Here is a 15,698-nt window from a genome sequence, read left to right as displayed (position 1 = left end):
TGGTTTTATACTTCGTTCAAGTATAACTGTATAAGGGCGTCGAGTTATAAGTTCGGATCCTTGTTTTTGCTTATATCAATTTAAGGTCCTTTTGGTTTGAAATATGACTTATATACTACCTCATCTCTACCATATATTATTTTGACTTCAATTTGTTTTATTTTAAAAGCAGGTAGGTATAGGTATAGGTGGTATTATTATTATTTTATTCTTATTCTTATCATATATATTAAAAACACACCCAGAATTTCATCGTTTCTGGTGTTTCGGATTGTCGTTTTGAGTTTGCGTTCACACTGCAATCGGTCCCTCAACTTTGGCTCAATTTACACAACGACCTCTCAAGTTTACATTTTTTCAGGAGTTGAAAGTGTAAATATATAATTTTATTAAAATAAAAGAAACTAATTCCACCCGAAATTTTAACGGGCTCTATCTTTCGCTCGGTGCGAGTTAAATTTTTTTGAGACCACCGTTCAACTCGAAATAATTTTACAAACAAATGCGACTAACTATACGCTAAACGGACATCATTAAAAAAAACTAAATATTTCGGGCTATATTTCATACATATACATACACGTACAACAAACAACGCAACCTATTAGATATATTAGGTACCAAACAACGTATATCCAAATTCGACCGCGCGTTGAATACAACCGCAGCAACGCACAGTCGAATTTTTTTCTAGTTCATTCACATTAGATACATTAGTTATTCATTAGGAAAAATCACTTTCACGGTAGATACATTAGTTATTTCATTCACATATCTACCACGGGCGGATCCAGCATGGTGCAACCGGGGTCATCCGCCCCCGGCGATCGAAAATATTTTAATAATTTTTTATGTAAATGCGATAAAACCGTGCGTAACTATCAGGTTATATAATATATAGAAGAAATATGTAACAAACTGCCCTTGGATCAGCTGGTTAATGTAAGGCGCTAATAACAAACTGGTTGGGGGTTCGAGTCTTGTAGCAGCTGTTTTTATTACTTTTTTGATAGCATTTATAAGTTATCTCTTTGAAAAACTTAGGAGCTATGTCCATTTTTTATATGATTTTTAAAATTCAAATAATTTTAGTAAATTTTTGGCCCCGTAGAAAAATAATCCTGGATCCGCCACTGATATCTACTAAACTACTATTATCAAATCTTTTTTATGTTAACATTTCAACTACATCAAATTGAGAAATCGCAAAAATGGAGATATAAGTAATCAGTTGATCTTTATTTAGGGGGTAAAGGAATTTTAAAGAGGGAAAGCAAGAAGCAATAACATAGGCAGTAATTTATTTTATATAGACGATTGAAGCTTACTAAATTGTTACCAGATATAGGTAACAATATATGAGCAAATTTACCAAGCACCAATCCAAACACCCAACAATGGCCCCTGTGAATATAAGCTTGTAGAGTTAAGGTTCCTTAAACCATCAATTGCGCTTTTTTTTTGGACCAGCTAGCCACCACAAAATCTCGAGCTAAAGCAGCCCCTAGGTCTTCTCCCTTCAATAAATTTAATGCTTCCACTTGAATCACATGCTAACGTTACTAAGCCCAGCTCAATACTTCGCGCTTGGATGGGGCATTTTGCTATAGGTGTACAAAAAAAGCATATTGAACAAAACACAACTCCAATTAAGGGCCTGTTTACTTTATTTTCATTAAGTCATGTTATCAATATGGATGGATATTTGGATATATGTTGTAGTATGGGATAATCCGTTGAAGCTAAAATGACGTTTACTTTCATTGCTTAATAGATTATATTTGGATATATGTTGTAGTATGGGATAATCCGTTGAAGCTAAAATGACGTTTACTTTCATTGCTTAATAGATTATAGATTATCTTAATAATATAAATGACAAACTAACCCCCTTGTTTATTTACCAAATAAAATCATCAATAATTGTATTGTATGCCACAATCAGATCTAAAATACCAGGAAACTTTGCCCAGTTAATGGAAAATGAATCTTTTACAAATGGTAAAAGAAAGTTCTATCTCCAACTATCATCATCATACCACCTTGTTTTATCCTAATTCTTATACATCTTCAAAATCCCAACCCTTTTGTCAACAGTTCATTAACTTATTCAACAAAACTCATATATTGTAACCGTAAAAAAAAATCTTCTTCTTATCACTTATTTCAATGGTTCAAGAATCTCAGAAGATCATGAAATTGAAGAATTTGGTGAATCCGTAACTTGAGGTTAATTAATTAGTCATGTATTATGCATGTTGTTAAGTGAGAATTTGACAAGAGATCGGAGAGACTGTGGTCAAATAGGGAGCGAGTGACGGTGAATTTATACATGTGATTGGTTTTATAACAGACGAGAGGGAATAGATATGGGATATAAGAAATACGGAGTAGTAATAATGTAGGTGAAGATGATGGATATGAAGAAGAAAGGGTGGGTCTGTGGGTAGTTTAGGAAAGATAATGCAATAAAAGCATCTATATGGGGAGGACACTAGGTGTTCATCGGTTCGGTTTTTAGTTTGTTCGATTTATTCGGTTCGGTGTATTCGGTTTTGAATTTTTTTTGGGCAAAACTGAAAACCGAACCGAAAACCGAATTCAAAGTTAAAACCGAACCTAACCGAAAACCGAATTCGAATTCGGATTCGGTTCGGTTTTCGGTTAAAACCGAATATTATGAAAAAATTGAGAACGATGGTAGTTTAATTGTGGCGTTACTGATGTCTTAGTTATTTATATCTTAAAACAATGACGCACTTTTGAATTATCAAGAATTTGATGATTTATTAATATTTACAGCTTAATTACGACGTTTACTGCTTCTGTTATTAAGAAAAAAGAACATAATAATTTGAATAACATAATTATAATGTGAACTACCAAATCGTCATATGGGTTAGAACATATTTTATTGACTGGATCCCAATTTATAATGACATTAAAACATATATATACGAATTAATTATATAAAAATTTTGAATTCGGTTTTCGGTTAAACCAAATTCAGAATATTCAAAACCGAAAACCGAAAACCGAATTCAAATTCGGTTTCGGTTTGACTCGATCCAAAAACCGTTTTTCAAATTCGGTTTGATTTTTTTCCGGTTTGGTTTCAGTTTGGTTTACGGGTTCCACGGTTTCAAACCAAATACTGACCACCCCTAGAGGACACTACTTTTTTGGGTTACCCAGACATCTCTTCATTTGGATGTGATTAATTAATAAGGCCCAAGTAAACAACCAAAAAGCTGACCGAATAATTCCTCCAGTCAATTAATTTCTTTAAGCTCTAAATAAACAGCCCCAAGTAAAAGAAGTTTTAAAACAGCTAATGGTAAAAAAACAGCCTACATCTGTTCTCCAATCATCAGTTACCAGTTTGCTAACCATAATTTATCTTTATTTCCATACAACAAGTTCTTTAATAAAACCAAAGATAAATAGCTTAAGTAGTAAAAAAGAAAACCGGCATTGTTTTTAACACAATTTACAACTAAATGAACAAAACAACAAACATTATTCATCAATTCATGTCAAATAAGTACTTTCGGACGAAAATGGAAGAGGGGCGACAAACATTGTATTTATCATCATACAACAATCAAAGTATCTTACAAGACCAAAAGGGAAGACAGCTTACAATTACACCAAATCCTTCTACAAATATTTTTATTTATTCAAAAGGCAAACAAAATATAAGAAACAGTCTACATCCTCCACAGCACCTGAGAAAATAGTTACCATAAACAAAATATCAGAAATCAACAAGATGATCAAAGATATTAGCATATAAGAATTACATTCAATTTGAATTGTATACCAAAACACCAATTTGATTGGGTCACTATATAATTAGTGGGCTAACTAATTCTGTGAATCCATCCTACTTGTAATTTAGGGTGAATTTCTGTTCCAAGACTGAGAAAATCAGTCCATGATTGATACTGAGTATAGACCATATAGACATGGCGCATAGAGCCATGATTGATCCAGTAGTAAAAAAAAAATGAGCTTTTATACCATAAAGCTCACAAAATATTAATACCAGATGATTGGTGGATAGAAGTCATTAAGAACCAGCCGTAAACTGATCTCGTGGGCAACAACCTATATTTATTACGTAAGCTAGATAACCTACAGCTAAACTTTATTATCTCTAAAACTCCTTAAATGGGAGCAATAACAAGATGGTAATCATGAAAAAATTGCACATCATCAGGAATTGCTAAAGCAAGGAACTCTGATGAGATGATGCATATGAAAAGGCAATGTCAATTGTCAACGGACTTTGATTATCGTACAGGGACCTCATTTTCATACGAATCAGGACCTCACAATGGGAACCACATACAAGGAAGATCACTAGATTGGGAACAAGAAACAATAACAAAAAACCGATAACACAGACCACAGATCAGACTGGAGGTCTGAACATGATCTGAGACTGGGACCTATAACTATACCACAAACAAATGGACAATGGACTGAGCAGATGCTAGATGACACCTGAACGCGGACTTAATAAGTGAAACCAGAGCTAAAATCAAGATCTCAAACCATAACTGAATGGAAGCCTTCATCAAGAACTGACTCTTAAACACTGAATAGGGAGGCCCAACTGATGCATATGTGTATGATCCAGGTGGGGCTAGCCCGATATCCAGCCCGATAATAATACGAAGTAGTTGTTCATTTTAATCATGGGTTAAAATATTAAGATTTGGTGTACGTGGGCTTGAAGATAAAATGGTCAAGAGTTTGCTGAATTAATAAATAAATTCATAAAGTTAGATAACTAAATATTGTCATATGGATCATATTATCTGGAAGGGCACACGTACAAAACAAGCTACCAAAGTTAGAGTTTAAATTTATGATTTAAACTTTATCCTTATCTTTAAGTATCATTTATCCTTATCATTTAGTTTATCTCTAGTTCTAGTATCTTATAAAGTACGATAGGAAATAGTTTTAGAATTCAGTTTTTGAGTTTATTTTGTGAGTTAAATAAAGATAAACCGTGAAGGTTTTGTTTCCCAACCGAGAAGGTTGTTTACGGTAAAGCCGAGAAGGTTTTGCTATTTATTTTGTTCCATTGTTTTAGCCACGATCCTTCCAATACACTATTTGGTATCAGATTTCAGGCATGGCTAAACAAGTTGAGATCCAGAAACTGAATCGCAAGATTCAAGAGTTGGAGGACATGAAAAATCTCTTGCGTAATATAGAGATAAAGCTTGACAATCTTGAAATTTCAAGAGCAGCTCAATCGTATGATTTTGTTGATTCGGTTGATCAAGTTTTTAACATGGGGTACGTCTCAGAACCTTGTGTGGTTGAAGAACCCGTACCTATTTATGATACTTACGGTGAAGAAGAAGATGATGTTGAAAAAATTGTTCACGATGAAGAAGATGGTGGTTATCCTATCTTCATCGAGAATCTCCCAATGAGTGTTACACCTGTTGTGTTGGAAGATGAGTTTAAAAGGTTTAGTTTCATCAAGTCCAATGGCAATCAAGTTCAAAACACCATGCAACATGAATTTTGTTTTGGCTTTGTTGATTTTGTGGCTAATGTCATCGTCAAAGAAAAGCTCAAGCCACGGGTTCGTGTTTTAGAAAATATTGACAATGCATGCAAGGTTGAATTTTCGGGTAGTTACAACTATTTGGTCACTTTTAATGTTTTTTATTTGTTCATCGATGACATAGACTCGAGGACGAGTCTTTTTGAAGAAGGGGAGGATGATGCATATGTGTATGATCCAGGTGGGCCTAGCCCGATATCCAGCCCGATAATAATACGAAGTAGTTGTTCATTTTAATCATGGGTTAAAATATTAAGATTTGGTGTACGTGGGCTTGAAGATAAAATGGTCAAGAGTTTGCTGAATTAATAAATAAATTCATAAAGTTAGATAACTAAATATTGTCATATGGATCATATTATCTGGAAGGGCACACATACAAAACAAGCTACCAAAGTTAGAGTTTAAATTTATGATTTAAACTTTATCCTTATCTTTAAGTATCATTTATCCTTATCATTTAGTTTATCTCTAGTTCTAGTATCTTATAAAGTACGATAGGAAATAGTTTTAGAATTCAGTTTTTGAGTTTATTTTGTGAGTTAAATAAAGATAAACCGTGAAGGTTTTGTTTCCCAACCGAGAAGGTTGTTTACGGTAAAGCCGAGAAAGTTTTGCTATTTATTTTGTTCCATTGTTTTAGCCACGATCCTTCCAATACACTACCAACGGTCCAAAGGGTGGAACTAAAATCGTGAAATGATACCAAGCCTAGATTGTTATTTACCTCTAAAACTCTTTAGGTTGATCGACCTTTTACTAGAAAGTAGAAATTACAGTGGTTTTCATAAGGGCGGAGGAAGATCTTGAAAAGAATAAGTTCCAACAGTTTAAGTTCTAGAGTCCCCTACTTCCCTCCTCAACTTGATTTTATTTTCTTTTGTACTGCTAGTTAAAAAGATCAACTTCCAATCAGTTTTAAAGATTAGAATCATTATCATTATTATTATTATATTATGAAGAAATCAAATAGGTAACAAGTTAGAAATAAATAAAGAAATTTAATGGCATTTCGTGTACTCTTAGTTTCCAGGGTGAACTACCTATTTTTGGTTTGCAAAAGGAACTCCCAAAGATAATATTTTAAATTACAATTAGAACCATAGTGTGTGTCAATTTCAAGTAATTTATGTAAAATATCTCTCTCAAACATATACTGTACTTAATAGTAGACTTTGTTTGGAACTAGCTATATAGTGAAGAAATAGGCATTGGTGATTAACTGCGACTAACTTATAGCGTCTCGAGTGAGCAAAGGTAATAAAATAAGCTTATTATAAAAAAAAAAAACTAAATTAACTTAAGAAGCAGCAGCAAATTCGAGCTTAATGGTATTGTGTTAGGGATGATACACTCATAGCTCTCCAGTCCGGTACCATGAATAACCTTGCTCTGAAATGATCATTTCAGATAAGTGGCTATATGCTATCTCCTTTGAATGAATACTCAACGATCGTTCAACCTTCGTAACTCATATAAGTTTCATTTACATCACTTACCTATGAACTATCAAGCTGATATTCAGCTATCGCGCACACCAATCTTATATGCGCAATAGCCTTTTACTCACAATACTCAATAGACTATGTGTAATCGTAAATAATAATCTATGCACAATATATGTGAGACGGACTACGCGTATGATCGATAACTAATATCTATCCATAGACGACATAACTAATAACAAAACCCTAGAAATAAAATTAGATTAAAGGATAAAGCAAGTAATATAAAATTGACCTGCGATGAGGTGGTGTGGCACTAGCAATTAAGGAGATCAGTGCGATGAAGAAGTTGAGTGAGAGGAAGAAGAATGGGTGGGAGCATTGTAGATCTTATCGTACGCCATTTCACCGACGACGTAGATTCCGAAGGCAACGAGTGCGATACCGAGACCAGGAGTGGCGTGACGGAACTGATTGGTGAGCATCGGATGTTTCCTCCACTCATCCCTTCGCCGGAAAAACTCGCCGGTCGGTCCTAATGGTTTCCCCATTTTTCAGCAGTAGCAGCAGTTGATCTGATTGTTGCGATTTGGTTGGGTATGGACTATGAAGGTTGATTGCTAATTGCCTTGCTAAGTGTGAGACTGTGCGGTTCTTTTTTTATTGGGCTGGATTATTATTGAACCAATTTTCAGGCCCAACATGAAATGAACACACGTTCGTTTTGGAGAGAAAATGAAACAGAAGCTTGATAAATGTATATATGGTAGTGCTAAGTGGCCGAACCAGAAAGTTTTCACCGGAGGTATTTTTTTAATAAAGCATTCACATTCACTGCAACTTTTTTTTTTAACAAAATATGGAGGCTTTTGGGCAAAATATGAAAATTCAAAATTTTAGGTCTGAAAGTTTCAAATCCACTGCGGCAGGGCGCCCCGCGCCCCACTCTGTGTCCGCCCATGGTAGGTGCTTATTACTACCTGGCAGCAAAAAGCTTGATACAATTTGTCACTTTCTATTGTTACTCTATAATACAAGCAATGTATGGATGGTTTGTTCGGCGGGGCAAGCTTTCCGGTACTTAATTCTTTGTATTATTGTTTGTTTTTTTGTAATGGATTTAATGGTGGTTTATTTTGTTCTTGTTCATTTTTTAATGGCAGTAGCCTTGTTTATTACTCCCTCCGTCCCTAAATTATTGTCCAGTATTCCATTTTGGGATGTCCCAAATTAATTGTCTACTTCCATAAATAGAAAGGAAAGGAGATATTTCATTGGTGGATCTGGAGAGAGAAGATATTTCATTGGTAGAGAAATAAAGTTAGTGGAATTTCCTAAAACTGTGTGTTTTTTGTCTGGGGACAATTAATCTGGGACGGAGGGAGTAGTAAAGTTTGTTTTTAACCGAATTAAAAAAACACCTCCGTTTTCTATTTCTGATCAACCAAAACTTTAACCCCAAAAGCATGGACCGTTAAATTGATCCGCCAAAAGGGATGATGTGATTACCCTGGTGACTTCGGTGGCGGGAGATGTGGGGCCCACGTACCTTTTTCTACCTCGGCAACAATACAAAGGCAGCTATATGTAATTCTTGTGTTCTAGTTAAAAATTGAAGAAATCGAATGGTCATCATGTAACTCATGTTATCGTGAATCATTCAAATGGGGATTCCTTCTTCAAAGATGTTCGTTTGTACATGTGCCATAGAATAACAGTTTATTGATTAACAACAAAAGAAATTACAAACATCAACAATTCCTTAACTATCAAAAATAAAATATTTGAACTTTCCTTGTATAGAATATAAAATATAAAATATAAATTAAATGGGAGGGGAAGAAAGAATGGCCCCACTTCACCTTATTGCTCCCAGAAAAATAATTTGGACAAAATGCGGAAATCCAAGTTACATGAATCTCCCATAACAACTACAACAACAATATATTAAGAAATTTTCTGATTAGTAGTAATAGTAATAGTAATATATTTAATATCATCTTATAGATCTGTGCTGTGGCCTTCCTGGCTTCCCACACTCTCCAAATAATGAAAATATGGCACCTCTGGTAGGCCTATGTTGATGGACAAAGTTACTTCAGAGAGATGTTTGAGTAAAAGTGGAAGACTAGGGTTTGCTAGAGTTTTGACTGAAGTCAATGCAAATGATGACCTTCCTAGCTTTGTCGAATTTTCCTATCCTGTGATTGGTTCTTTTCCAGCCAAAGTGGGTAAACTTGAGGTGACCTATCAATGGAAACCGCCTTCATGCACTCATTGCAAAGTGTTTGGCCACTCTTTTAAAACTTGTAAAATTAGGCCTAAAACAGAAGATGAAGTATCGGCACAAGTGTTAAAAGACGCTTTGAAAATCAACAATGATGGTGAAACAGTTGATTTAAATAACCAGTGTGTTGAGGACGGCTTTAAAGTTGTTGGTAAGAAAGGAAGGGTTTTTCAGAAGTTGAATTTTGATAATAATAAAAGTCAAAGGCAGTCAACCGAAGCAAAAGGTATCAAGCAAAATGCAGTTAAGAATAATTATGGTATTAAAGACAATATTGATGTGGAGGAAACAGATTGGAATGTGGAGTCCCAGAAAAGTCAAAATCATAATGTTTTGAGGAAAGGAGATAAAGGGAAGGGCATTGATGGTGAAGGTAATAATAAGACATATTCTAAAGATAGAATTGAAACAAACAATGCTTTTTATGTATTAGTAGATGATGAGGGTAATACTGATGGTAATACTGATGAGATTATAATTGAAGAATCTATAAATGATAAATTTGATGATAGGTGGAACTTACGGAATTCAGAAAAAAAGAAACTAAAAAGTTATTTGGATAAACATAATCCTCAAGGAAAAGAAGTAATCGATCAATGGCAACCACACGAGTTCAAGTATTTTAGGACTCAATGGATTGCTGCTGGATTTGGTAACTTTGATAAAGATGGCATGGTTATTGGCGATTGATGTTAAGTTTGATAATAATGCTCCGAAATTAGGGTATTCATCTTGTTAGTTTCTTACTTTATGTCTAGTATAGGTCCTCGAGTTTCACTCAAATTAGTGTTACTCGTATTGTAATCCTCTTTGTATCATTTCCTTATCAATAAAATTAGCTTGCTTTTCAAAAAAAAAAAAAAAAAAAAAAAAATATGGCACCTCTGCGTGGACCAACTGGAGTTCCAGGTTTTATCTGTTCACAACATGTAAATGTTACTAAAGTTTATACGATAACTAAGAAATTTGGTGCCAAAATAATTTTTGTAGGCAAAGAACTTGGTGCTCAGTACTGGTGGTAGTTTTAATCTGTTTATGTGAAACATGTTGATCATGGTACTAAAGTTTACATTATCACAGTCAAAATCAGAAAACTTAAAAGGAATCTGGGTCAGAAAGGCTTAGCACAATGACTTAATCAAAGGTCTACCCAACCAGCCAGACCCGCCCATTTTGCCACCAAAAGTGCACACATTTTCTATTCCATTTGAAGATTTCTTTTAATGACAACAGTGTATAAAAGTTCACCTTTCCCTTACGGTTCTGCTTAGGTTTGTTCCAACATAAACACCCTGCTCCTGATCCAGACTCATAACCCCTACAATACAAAAACCACAATAATTTCGGCATAAAGTTACAATGTCTTAAATTATTATAGTAAATTGCTATAATGTGCAATGTCTAAAAAAATATAAAAAATTGTTGACCACTCACGTGCTTTCTTTGTTGTACGTGCCAACTAGATTGCCATTGTGCAATAAGCTCGGTGATATATTATGTTCCTTCGAAAGGGCTTTTTCCCCGTTTATTTTCAAAAGATTGAGTTCACGGGTCACCTCATCTTCTAACTGCTGCTGTGATATCAGGTGACCAATGCCATCTTGAGGTAACACTTGATTCCTTTCGGGTTTGAATCGATTGAAAGATCCAGGGGTGACTTTTTCTGCAGTTTGTAACCACGCAGTTTCTAATCTCTGTTCATGTATAATTGATTCGATTCTGTGAACCGGGTTTCCAGTTTTTGTAAATTTAATTGGTTCTTGAAGTGAATCAGGATGCGAGCGATTATCTATGGAAGTTGATTTAGCTGTTGGTACAACAACTGGTTGCCCGTTTTTTGGTGTAGTGACATCATCTGATAGTAATGTAATTCTAACTTCTACATTGTGATGTAGAACAATCTCGAATGAGTTTGTGATACTGCTTAGAAACCTTTCGGCTCTGCTTTTGATATCTTTATTCCTAAAGACAATATAAGCAACAAGGGTACCTGCAAATAAAAAACCAAGTGTGACACATTACTTATTAATTATTTGTAGACGTCAAGCAAAAAATTTTTTTTTTTTTTTTTGTGGGTTAGCCCAATCTGCCCCACATCGACCTGTAGCCAGAAACTACCAAGTCTGACCCGTTAGCCAACTCACCCATGGACTGAAGAACATAATACTTTATCATACCTTTATCTTCAGAAACAGAGACAAGATTCCCACACGTATGTAGTAGCTGCCTCAGCGTTTTAGAATGGCACTTATTAATGCAACGAACCCAGATATCATCCAATATGTTAGAATTACTACCACCCGTTATACCATTTCCAGTTATGACATCATCATGTGAAACAGACGGGTCATTCCCATTCAAGATTTGCCTAATTGGTACTAGCGCATCTTCTGGGCTATCAGACCGTCTATGATTAGGTTTAGGTGGGTACGTATGAGTAGACTTTTGGGGTGTATAATTTGAATCCGCTTTCGGTTTTTGGAAATAAATATCTTTATAAGTTGCAGACGGGTCATCATCAGTTGTTCTTGAGCTTTGTCTTCTACTGCTTCCGGAAGGCGTAGGATCTGCTGACGGGGCAGATGCAAGCTGTAAAAGTGTTGCTGTGAACCATGTTGACCGTTCACTCGAAAGTCTTAACTGTTTCTCAGCATCGGAAAGAAGTTTCAATGCGTGCTTTAATCTCTCCAGCTCAGCTTCTGTCACTGGTCAATAGTTTACAACAACAACAACAACAACAAAACCCAATACCACAACATTAATACTAATAGTTTACAACATTAATACTAATATATAGCAGAGGAGAAAAGATTCAAAAAAGTGGATTGACCAACTAAAAATTTGTTTTTATATTAGAATGTGACAATTTCTATCCGAATTGGGCAATAGTGTTCCTACTTCAGAACTTCATTAATAAATCTAAAATGACATCAAATACTGTGTCACTGGGTTCAGAAAACCAGTGTTGTAAATCTCGTTATTTCTTCCCGAGATCTCGTTTTTGGAAGGCAGCCGAGACGAGATGTCCATCTCGCAAGATTTCTCGGTCAATGGGGTCAAACTTGGTCAAAGCCAGGATTTCTCAGATTTTCTCGCTCATTTCTCAGATTTATCGTAGAATCTCGTAATTTCTCGGATTTTGTCGCTCATTTATCAGATTTTCTTGTAAAACCTTTTAATTATGGATATGGATATAAATATACATATATTTATATCAAAAAACTAAAAAGTCAATGTAAGTCAACATCCGAGATCTCCCGAAATGCCGAGATCTCCCAAAAATTATCCAAGCGAGATCAACCCGAGATCCGAGTGCTCCAACCTTGCATAAAACTATCATCAAAACGTTAAAATCGTTGAAAAGAACTTACAGCTTCTTCCGTCAAATAATGAGTCACCATATCGGGTGTCAACCACTTCGTAGGTCCCAGCTATGATGTCCATAATTAGCGTAGCCATTTGAGTCATCAAAACATTAGGGTCAATTCCCAAATCCATTAATTCTCTTGCTCTTTTTACCGTTTCCGCTGTGTTTGATGACATCACTAACTCCAAAAGTTCCAACAACGTCTCATCAGAAACAACTCCCACCTACAGTTAACTCCAAAAAATTAAATCGAAAACAAGAAGAAATGATCAACTATATTTACAATTAGAAGCGGAAAAAACACTATTTTCTGCCTCTATTTATAGTAAAATAAAGAATAATTAACATAACTGCAATATTTAACAAATTCAGGAAACTCACAAGTTCATTAACCAGATCCATAGTGATTCTTTTTCCTAATAAACTTAACTGATCCAACATAGTTTCTGCATCTCGAAGTGAACCCTCAACGTTTAAAGCAATCAAATCTAATGCATCGGCATCAACATCCAAAATTTCCTCTTCTGATATTTTCGTCAACCTGTTAACTATGTCACTATCTTTAATTTTGCTAAACATATATTTTTGGCAGCGTGACAAAACAGCATGCGGCACATTATCAAGATCAGTAGTTATAAAGATGAACACGACACTTTTAGGAGGTTCGTCAAGAAACTTTTTGAATGCCAACCATAATTTAGATGGTAATAAGTGGCATTCATCGATAACAATAACCTCATGCCTTATAAACGTTGATGTAGAAGGACGCATTTGCAGTTTCTTCATCAAGATTATAACTTTATCGATCCCCTTCTTATTTGACCCGTCCATTTCACTAATGACCCGACTCTTACCCAATATATACGCAGCACATTCCCTGCAGATGCCACAAGGTCTCGTGTCTCCGATTGCAAGACAATTTAAAGCTGCAGCGAAGATCCTAGCCGTTAACGTTTTCCCGGTGCCACGTGGACCTTCAAATAGGTAGACGGGAGCTATTCGGCCCCTATTTATAGAATTTACAAGCGATTGGACCACAAAGGTTTGACCAACTATATCTTCAAAGAATATGGGTTTATACTTATACTTATGGCTAAAGCAATTACTATTATCAATCGATGAAGGGGACCCACCTTCGATTTCCTCATTTAAAGCAACAAGCTCCAACCCTTCTAGACTTTTGTAGTTTGTTGACCATCTCCTTCCATCTAATCGGCTCAAAGCTTCTAAATCAAGCTCACCGTAGTTAGTTGAAAGCTCATCATCTGTCTCAACCGACGAGCGATCTCGACTTTCATCACCATTCGTTAACAACGGGACATGGGAAATTTTGTGTGTAAGCCTCTTCTTCTTGTATGCACCCGTAGATGTTCCATAACGACGCCTATGGTAACTACTTTGACTTTGACTCCCGCATAACATACTACTTCCTTTTCTTCTTAACGTATCGGAAAACGATGAAGAATAACAACTACCTTTTGGAGTACTTCTCTTCGACGAAGACCAATAACACGGAATCCCGCATCTTCGTCCACCCGATAAACCCAAATCATCATCATCATCATCCAATCCTTCATTGCCATCATTTAACGACCCAGTCATTGCATCCCATGACCCAACCGTACTCGGATTCCTAACCCAATACTTATTAAACGAACTAGTAGACAAAGCCGGTGTACTATAACAATACGACGAATCATCTTTCCTACTAACACCTCCCAACAATTTCGTCGCTTTAATCCTAGACAACAAAGGTGATGTCACCGAACCCCCTTTCACACCTACATCATCCGAATTCACATAATCAAATCCCTCAACTAAATCCATCCTCCTCCGCATTTGATTCCTTAAACCAGCAACAGACGATTGAAGCCCTTTCTTCTCATTCTTCCTCTTCTTCAACAACGAATCCCTCCTAATTTGCGGCGTCGTAAGATCACTCACATCTCGACACGCACTAAACATCTTCGTCGACGAACACACACTCTTCAAATCACCTTCGTTTCTCGCATCGCTTAAATTATCATCCGCACTCTCATCTCCATCATCGACATTACTTTTTCGTCGAATTGACGCACTCCTCTCACTCTCCGATATCTGAGTTCTCCAATTATACAAAAACACCTTCTTTTCTTTCCTCACATTACCATTACCACTCCCATTATTAATACTACCATTACTAGCATTAACATTATTACTATTAGTACTATTATTAGTATTATTATCATTATTAGTAGTATCAGTATTATTTAGATAATGATGATTATAATTATAATGATTAGAAGTAATTGGTGAGCGCCATGAAGAAGTAGTACCAGGATCTCGTAAGGTTCGAGCAGCTTTACGAATCTGAGTTAACTCTTTTTTAAGATGCATATTACTTGGATCAACAATAACAACACCACCACTGCCACTGTAACTACTGCTGCGATGTGCAGACATTTTGGTTAATCAGTGAAAGTGTGAATGTTAAAGATCTGACAGGTTCAGATAAAAGTAATGAAGCATACATGTATGGACAAATTAGGGTTTTGAGGTTCGAATTTGGGGAGGGAAAACTAAAAGTGAAATTACTTTTAATTTTTTTCTATTTTTTTTTTTTTCGTTTCATGGAAAATGAATGGAAAAGTGTGAGTGAGAAGAGATAAATATAAAAAGGTTGAAGGTGGTTTGGTTTGAGTTGTTCCCTTTCAAAAAGATTCTAGTTTTTGTCTGTCCCTGATTCACCTTGTTTTTTGTCCCACTGTTTTACTCCTATGTTTTCATTTCACAATTATTGTTTTTTTAGAGTTTTATCAATAATCCATAAATAAAGGATAAAGGAATCATAATCATATTATCATAATTTGTGTGAGTACTAATCAATTAATGTCGACAATTTTTGTAGTACTATGGTCCATGTTATAATTCGTTGTCATTAACAACTATTAGTTGCATATGCATTTCTGAAATACTTCTAATGAAGTGTAAGAACAAAGATGATAATGGAGAGAAAGAAAGAAACAC

General features: G+C 35.3%; 3 protein-coding genes across 4 annotated transcripts; 1 reads left to right on the top strand and 2 right to left on the bottom strand.

The window, feature by feature from the left end:
• Nucleotides 1–3,563: 3,563 nt before the first annotated feature.
• Nucleotides 3,564–7,734, bottom strand: LOC139855625 (NADH dehydrogenase [ubiquinone] 1 beta subcomplex subunit 3-B-like). The gene is made up of 2 exons (XM_071844868.1): nucleotides 7,334–7,734; nucleotides 3,564–3,728 (listed from the first exon to the last, which is right to left on the bottom strand). Exon 1 carries the CDS (start codon nucleotides 7,587–7,589, stop codon nucleotides 7,371–7,373), a length of 219 nt encoding a protein of 72 aa, XP_071700969.1. The 5' UTR covers nucleotides 7,590–7,734; the 3' UTR covers nucleotides 3,564–3,728; nucleotides 7,334–7,370.
• Nucleotides 7,735–8,843: 1,109 nt separating this feature from the next.
• On the bottom strand, nucleotides 8,844–15,134 carry LOC139853195 (protein STICHEL-like). Its single transcript, XM_071842574.1, has 7 exons — nucleotides 13,074–15,134; nucleotides 12,697–12,916; nucleotides 11,503–12,030; nucleotides 10,778–11,315; nucleotides 10,574–10,643; nucleotides 10,208–10,241; nucleotides 8,844–9,102 (listed from the first exon to the last, which is right to left on the bottom strand). The coding sequence occupies exons 1-7, from the start codon at nucleotides 15,132–15,134 to the stop codon at nucleotides 9,035–9,037; spliced, it is 3,519 nt and encodes a 1,172-aa protein (XP_071698675.1). The 3' UTR covers nucleotides 8,844–9,034.
• LOC139853196 (uncharacterized) lies at nucleotides 9,119–10,090 on the top strand. Of its 2 annotated transcripts, none has more exons than XM_071842575.1 (2): nucleotides 9,119–9,698; nucleotides 9,903–10,090. In XM_071842575.1, exons 1-2 carry the CDS (start codon nucleotides 9,122–9,124, stop codon nucleotides 10,013–10,015), a joined length of 690 nt encoding a protein of 229 aa, XP_071698676.1. In that variant the 5' UTR covers nucleotides 9,119–9,121; the 3' UTR covers nucleotides 10,016–10,090. The 2 variants fall into 2 exon arrangements, with proteins under 2 accessions (XP_071698676.1, XP_071698677.1); XM_071842576.1 differs by having other exon boundaries at nucleotides 9,838–9,908.
• Nucleotides 15,135–15,698: the final 564 nt, after the last annotated feature.

This window comes from Rutidosis leptorrhynchoides, chromosome 6 (assembly GCF_046630445.1).
Source record: "Rutidosis leptorrhynchoides isolate AG116_Rl617_1_P2 chromosome 6, CSIRO_AGI_Rlap_v1, whole genome shotgun sequence".
Taxonomy (NCBI): domain Eukaryota; kingdom Viridiplantae; phylum Streptophyta; class Magnoliopsida; order Asterales; family Asteraceae; genus Rutidosis; species Rutidosis leptorrhynchoides.
This window is presented reverse-complemented; position numbering and strand designations above follow the sequence as displayed.